The 7,592-nt window shown below is 54.3% G+C and overlaps 1 protein-coding gene across 2 annotated transcripts in view; it reads left to right on the top strand.

The window, feature by feature from the left end:
- The first annotated feature begins 301 nt into the window (after positions 1-301).
- The window catches only part of SCARB2 (scavenger receptor class B member 2), a 77,770-nt gene continuing 70,479 nt past the window's right edge, over positions 302-7,592 (top strand). For both annotated transcript variants that reach the window (XM_015427124.1, XM_015427125.1), the window contains exon 1: positions 302-603. In XM_015427124.1, the coding sequence (XP_015282610.1) occupies positions 487-603 (117 nt within the window). In that variant the 5' untranslated portion in view covers positions 302-486. The remainder of the gene's footprint in view (positions 604-7,592) is intronic.

Genomic DNA, 7,592 nt, shown 5'->3' with positions numbered 1-7,592 from the left:
ACGAAGTAGAATGTTTGCTCACAGGACCCCACAGCTTAGAGGGGACATCGGGTCCCCCGACAGAGCCAGCCCAGCGGGCGCTCCCTTCCCACCTTGACTGCGGAGCGCACACCCAAACGGGCGCGCCGCTGCCGCTCTGCGCGCCCTCCCGCGGGCCACCCGCTCGCCTTCCCGACGCGGCTCCCGCAGCGACGAACCTCCTTCCTTCCCCCGCCTTTTCGGAAACTGAAACCGCCTCCCCTCGCCGGCGCCGAGAGCCAATCCGGCTTCCCTCCGCCCCCTCCTGGGAGCGGGAGGCGCTTGGGCCGGAGCCCGGGAGAGGCAGCAGCGCGCCGGCCTCTGCGGGGAGTCGCCCAGTCGGTAGCCGCCGCCGCCGCTTCAGCCGTCCTTTGCGCAGCGCTCCCGCGCGCCTTCTCCTCGCGTCCCCCTTTGCCCGGGAGGAGCCGCGCCCCGGCCCCGCTCTCCCTCCCTCGCTCGCCCGCCGCCATGACGAGGCTGTGCCACGGCGTCCTCGGGGTCGTCGCCGTCACCCTGCTGATCGCCAGCGTCTCTCTGCTGGTCACCCGCGTCTTCCAGAAAGTCGTCGACTGGGAGGTCCAAGAGGTGAGAAAGGGGAGCGCAGGTCCTTCGCGCCTGGACGTTTGCGGGGTTGCAAAGGGACGCCGGCCTCCGGGTGGGGCCCGGGGATCCCCCCCCCCGGGATTGCAACCCTTCTCCAGGCTACAGAGAGCAGTCCCCCTGGAGGAAAGGGGCGCTTGGGAGGCAGGGGCGGATTAAGGCTCACTGGTGCCCTAAACACTGGCCAATCTTGGTGCCCCCAATCTTGGCGTCTTAGCCTGTGACACTGCACCTCGCCCACAAAAAAATAGAAGATAACCCTAGGCTGCACCGTGATCAACGTGCACTAGTTTTATCATTATTATTAGTTTTTTTTACAAATCTTCTTTTTCTTTTCTTTTCACCCTTTGCCCAACACCTTTTGGCCCTGGTGCCCTAAGCGCGTGCTTAGTCTGCTTAATGGTTAATCTGCCCCTATTGGGAGGGTGGGCTCTATGGCACTGTATCCCATTGAGGTCCCTGTCCTCCCCAGGCTCCACCCCCCCCCCCCCAGATCTCCAGGAGTTTCCCGACCTCGAGCTGGCAACCCTACCCAGCCCATCTTCTGCCAGTGGCCTGGGAGATACAACAACCCAAATGTGTCTGCTCTTTCCACCTTGAACACCTTCGGGGTTGCAAACGGCCCTTGAGGCTCAGTAGGGATGCCAGCCTCCAGGTGGGAGCTGGGGATCCTCCCAAATTCATCTCCAGACTACAGAGATCAGTACCCCTGGAGAAAATGGATGGTTTGGAGGGAGGTCCTCCCCAGGCTCCACCCACAAATCTCCAGGAGTTTTCCTACCTGGATCTGGAAACTTTACCCCCCTACCATCCCGCCAGCAGCCGGGGGGGGGGGGGGGGGGAGAATACAGCAACCCTAGTGTGTGTGTGTTCTTTCCACCTGAGCACTTTCCGTTTGCAAACGGCCCTTGAGGTACGGATGTGTCTTAATGGCTCAGAAGAATGCAGTCTGCCAGGGCGCCAATCCATTAAACAAAATAAAATAGATGCTGGCCCATTAAAAAAAAAAAAAGAGGTCCTGTTTAAAAGCCCCGACTCTTGCGGCAGTTTAGACGCCTGTTGCGCTTGTCCGGATGCCTCCGCACCCTTCTCCTCCCTGCAGATCTCGCCATCCATGGTACCTTCATTTGAATCCCTGCAGTATACTATTGCGTTTATCGCATGCGAAGAACTGGTTTCTTAGAGATGGATGCTGGAAGCTCAATGCAGATCAGTCTCTCCGCCCCTGTTTTGCCATCTGAAGACAGCACTCGCTGACTTGCTGCCAAAATAGGGTGGTGGTGTCCTATTGTGCAAATGGGGACTGCACAGAGACATCAAGAAGAAAAGAAGAAGAGGAGATTGGATTTATACCCTGCCCTTCACTTGGAGTCTCAGAGCGGCTTACAAACTCCTTTCCCTTCCCCTCCCCACAACAAACACCCTGTGAGGTGGGTGGGGCTGAGAGAACTCTGACACAAACTGCTCTTTTTCAAGGACAGCTGTGCCAGAGCTTGTGATTGACCCAAGGTCACATCAGCAGGTGCAAGTGGAGGAGTGGGGAATCAAACCCGGTTCTCCTAGATTAGAGTCCGCACACTTAACCACTACACCAAACTGGCTCAAACGGCATGTATCCCTTCTTCCTCTGTTCTCCCAGTTGATCTGCGAGGGAAAATTGATGGGTGATACCCTGACTGGCGGTCCTTCCGCTTTGGGAGTCCGCGTGGCAAAGTCACTGCTTGATGCTGCAAAACTCAAACCTCTATGTGCCTGTGTGAATTTTCCTTAAAAAGTGTGGACAGGGTTTTGCTTTACATGGTGGTAATGAGTGCACTCAATGCATGCTTGCAATCCGGTGATAGTAACACTGTCCTACCTTCCAGGGCTGTTGTAAGAATCGCTGATTCAGTGCCTGTAGTGCTCTGTGAACATTTGTGGAAAGTGTGCTGCAAATGTCAGGTATCGTTGTGGGATTAAGCGGCAGGCTTTCGTGCTAAGGTTCTGCACAAATTATGTGTTTGTGTGTGTATCTCTGCATGAGTAATCGCAGCCTGCCAGGTTTGGATGTTAGGGCAAATTGTGGATGTTGCAAACCATGGAAAAGGGAAGGAGGGACCATGTTTTGTGTAGTGGTTAAGAGCGTGGTCTCCAATCTGGGAGAACCAGGTTTGATTCCCCACTCCTCCACATGCAGCCACTGGGTGACCATGGGTCAGTCACAAGTTCTTTCAGAGCAGTTCTCGAAAGAGCTCTCTCAGCCCCACCTACCTCACAGGGTGTCTGTTGCGGGGAAGGGAAAGGGATTGTAAGCCGCTCTGAGACTCCTTTGGGTGGTGAAGGGTGGGGTATAAATCTAATCTCTTCTTCTTCTAAACTTGAGAGGAGGAGGATGAGAGAGTGGCATGCTTCTACTTGCCAGATGTTGCTTTGGGGAAAAGTTCCTGTGACATCTGAGCTGGGCCCCGGGAAGAGAGTCTTCCATTCTGCGTTGCTTGGAAGGATTTTAGTATCTGCTTGGTGCAACGCTTCTGCCCAATGCTATTTTGTTTGTCTTGGGCTTTTGCTGATTCAGCACTTCTCTCCTGTTAAGGCTTGGTTGTGTGCTTGTTGTGGGTCGAGGTGTACGAGTGACCTGATCCGCTGGATCTGAAACCGTGGCCAATCCATGAAGCATGGTATGACCGCGCCGAGACCTGTTTTGGGTTGGGTTTCTATTTCCTGTCCAACAGAGAAGTGTTTTAAGGCCACAGTTCTCTGCTCGTATACTCAAAAGTGCCATCAAAAATGGTAGGGTGAGAGCCAGCACGGTGTAGTGGTTAAGAGTGACGGGCCTTAATCCGGAGAACCGGGTTTGATTCCCCACTCCTCCTCCACATGAAGTGTGCTGGGTGACCTTGGGCCAGTCATGGTTCTCTCAGAATTCTCTCAGCCCCACCTGCCTGACAAGGTGCCTGTTGTGGGAACAGTATGGCGTTGTGGTTAAGAGCGGCAGTCTCTAATCTGGAGAATCGGGTTTGATTCCCGACTCTTTCTCCACATGAACCAGCTGGGGGACCTTGGGCCAGTCACAGTTCTCGCTCTCTCAGTCCCACCAACCTCACAAGGTGTTCGTTGTGGGGAGGGGAAGGCCCCTTTCAGACAGCCTTTGTAATCCATTTTAGTGGCAGGTCGTTAATGGGTTTTTTGTTATCAGTTGGGACACAGCCGTTTCAGCAACTGGCTGCTAACGGATTTTATTTACCTGTTCCTACAAAGCTGCTTGCATCCGATTGGCAAAGTGAGGCCGAGCCTTTTTTGAGGAAAACCGCTTTCTTCCATTTTCACCTTGTCGTTGCGCTTCTGAATTGCTGTGGTGTGCTGTTTAAAATGTCTGTAGCGCTTCCTACAGTGCTGCTTCCCCCCCCCCTTTTGGCCACATGATCTTCCTCGCCCTCCCCCCCTCGAACATTCTAAGTTGAGTGCTATAGCGCTAAACCAATATAGCGCTTCAGTGTTACAGCGGCACCATTGAGGTGCCTTGACTTCATTGAGAGACTATATTGGTTTAGTGCTATAGTGCTCAACTTATAACATTCCGGGGGGGGGAGGGTGAGGAGAAAGGAGAAGAAGAAGAAGAGGAGGAGGAGGAGGAGATTGGATTTATACCCCGCCCTTCACTCGGAGTCTCAGAGCGGCTTACAAACTCCTTTCCCTTATCCTTCCCACAACAGACACCCTGTGAGGTACGTGGGACTGAGAGAGCTCTTTCAAGAACTGTCCTTTCAAGGACCGCTCTTGTCAGAACTATGGCTTGGCCAAGGTCATCCAGCCAGGTGCAAGTGGAGGAGTGGGGAATCAAACCCGGTTCTCCCAGATTAGAGTCCGCACACTTAACCACTACACCAAACTGGCTCTCACGTGGCGAAAAAGGGGTGGTGAAAAAGGCGGCGGAGTTTGAAATGGCCATAGCGCTTCAGAGATGGCTCGTTAACAGGATGAAGTTTGCTGTATGAAACCCCTGCCTCTGTATCGCTTTACTCGGAACTGGGCCAACAATGGATAACATCCGGTTTAGTACGGTAATGTGAAAGGGGAGGCGATTGTAAGCAGCTTTGAAAATGCTTACAGTAGAGAAAAGTGGAGTATAAAAATCAACTTCTCCTCCTCCTCCTCTTCCTTCTTCTCCTCTGTAAGGATCAGAACTTACAGGTCTAAAGGCTTTCATTAGGTGCGATCAAGCTGTTAAGTTTTCACAGTCTTGTTACAGTCTGTTTGGGCCGAGCATTAGTTAAAAGTACCTGGTGGCCTGCCAACAAAAGTCCGCATGGCCAAAGCAATGGTATTCCCAGTAGTCATGTATGGCTGCGAGAGTTGGACTATAAGGAAGGCCGAGCGCCGAAGAATAGATTCTTTTGAGCTATGGTGCTGGAGAAGACTCTTGAGAGTCCCTTGGACTGCAAGAAGACCAAATCAGTCAATCCTAAAAGAAATCAACCCTGACTGTTCCCTGGAAGGCCAGATAATGAAACTGAAGCTCAAATACTTTGGCTACCCAATGAGAAGGGAGCACTCACTGGAGAAGACCCTGATGCTGGGAAAGATTGAAGGTCAAAGAAGACGGGGACGGCAAAGGATGAGATGGTTAGACAGTGTCATAGATGCAACGAACATGAAATTGAGCAAACTTCAGAGGACGGCAGAAGACCGGAAGGCCTGGCATGATCTGGTCCATGGGGTCGCGAAGAGTCGGACTCGACTGTGCGACTGAACAACAACAACAACAACAAAAAACCTAGTGGCCTTGACCAGCAGGCATGAGATGCTTTTATTTGGTTGCCAGCTAGCAATGGGGATTAACCAGCTATGCCCTGATTGGCTAATGGGGCCATGGGGGGTGACGAAAGGGAGGTGCTGGGACAGTCAAAAGGGCTAGCTATTAGGGCAGTTGTGGTTATACTAGGGGAGACACAGGTCAAGGCTTCGGTGACTTCAAGCCAGAATCATAGAACCATAGAGTCGGAAGGGATCTCCAAGGTCATCTAGTCCAACCCCCTGCACAACGCGGGAAATTCACAAATACCTCCCGCCCACACATCCGCAGTAACCACTGTTCCACTCCCAGAAGATGGCAAAAACCTCCAGGATCCCTTTCCTGGAGAAAAATTGCTTTCTGACCCCAAAGTGGCAGATATCAAGGACTGTTCCAGTTGGAATGGACTCTCTTTCTTAAGCCTCCGTGTGAGAAAGCTGGGTCCTAAGATTACCCCAGAGAGGGAAGCCTGCAAGCATTTAATGTTTCGGAGAGTCTGCCCGGCGCAAGTAGTTGTAGTTTGTATTTTTGCTCTTGTGATTGGAGAGTGATTTCCTGCTTAGCAAACACTCTTTATCAGGGGTCATTTCGTAGAAAAAGAGCTAGGGGAACTCATTAGCATAACTCATTAGCATATGCCACACCCCCTGACATCACCGGAAGTATGTCATAAGGCCACACACACCGCCCCCAACGGTCCCGGCCGCCGCTGCCGGCCTTGCAGCTCCACTGCCGAGCCCCATGAGGGGCCTGGCGGTGGACCTGCAAGCCCGGCGGGAGTGCAAGGAAGCCCCGCGAAGGCCCTCCCTGGCCCCAGGCAGGCAGGGGTTGGGAGAGGCAGGGAGGAAGCAACTTACCCTCCCTCTTCTCCTGCCTCCTCCTGGCTGAATGAGGGCCGGAAGCGGGGCGGCCGGAAGCAGGGGGCTGGGCTTCGTCATGTGCCCCGCCCCCTGTACCTCACCCGGGGGAACTGCGATACCCCACGTTCCCCCCTCCCGAAATGACCTCTGCTCTTTATTAATAATGACTGAATAAATGCAGAGGTTGTTTTTAATCTCCTGCTTCAGGAGTTTTTCTTAGATGCCTGTTTACATCCTCAAAAGGGGACCCAGAAGCAAACAAAAAACGCCTCAACAAGGGACCAGGACTCAGTGCGACTCCCCAAGGGCCCCAGGTGTCTGTGAGTCAGCACCCGACAACAGGAGAGGGATTGTCCTCGGTCCACACACCCTCCCACAAGTCATCCCCCCTATTAGCAAAGCGGGTGTTGCGTGTTCAGCTGTTAACAGGTGCCAAAACCGGCCCAGGGAGAAAAACTAAGGATGGGTACCAGCTTGGGTGTGGGTGGACGAGTCTGAGCTACGCAACAGAGTCTTGTGCTCTGTAAAACAAAATTACCTACGGGACCGCCTCTCCCCCTATTAGCCCCCAGAGGGTTCTCAGGTCCACAGATCAACATCTGTTGGTGGTTCCCGGTCCCAGGGACGTCCGGCTAGCCTCGACCAGGTGGAAGGAGCTCCTGTGTGAGATCAGGGCCCTGCGGGACTTATTGCAGTTCTGCAGGGCCTGCAAGACTTATTCCCTCTTCCGCTGGGCATTTGGTTGAGGCAGCGGACTCCCCCCCCCCCATAAGAGAACATAAGAACATAAGAAATGCCAATGTTGGATCAGGCCAAAGGCCCATCCAGTCCAACACTCTGTGGTCCTGTCCATACAAGGCCTTTTGGGCCGGGAGCGGGACGAAACGGGGGCGGAGCAAACGGGCGCGATCCCACGGCAACATCTGGGAATCGTTGCCTGCCTGTCCCTGTCCCGTCCCAAACGCCGATGCCGCGCAGCAAAAAAGCACCACCTACCTTGGTGGTTGTATCCCTCGAAGCGGCTCAAGGCGGGCCGTGGGATCGGCCGGCGCGTCCTTGCGCTGCCGCATCTCAGCCCCCAGCCATACTGCGCATGCTCGAGCATGCGCAGTTTGGCAGCCTCCCCCTCCCATCGGACTCTTGCTCCCCGGCATCTGATCGTGCCGGGGAGCGATGCGCCGCGGCTGAGGGGATCCGTGGGATCCCGCCGCGGCGTCTCAAGTTCGGTGCGGCTCTGATTAGCCGCGTTTCAGACGTCCCGTGTGGCAGCAGCCTGTGTCACACTGTGGCCAGAAATACCAGGTGCCATCAGGAGGTCCACCAGTGGGGCCAGGACATTAGAA

This window comes from Gekko japonicus, unplaced genomic scaffold (assembly GCF_001447785.1).
Source record: "Gekko japonicus isolate JY-2015 unplaced genomic scaffold, Gekko_japonicus_V1.1 scaffold565, whole genome shotgun sequence".
Taxonomy (NCBI): domain Eukaryota; kingdom Metazoa; phylum Chordata; class Lepidosauria; order Squamata; family Gekkonidae; genus Gekko; species Gekko japonicus.
Note: the sequence above shows the minus strand (reverse complement) of the source record. Positions and strands in the feature narration are given on the sequence as shown.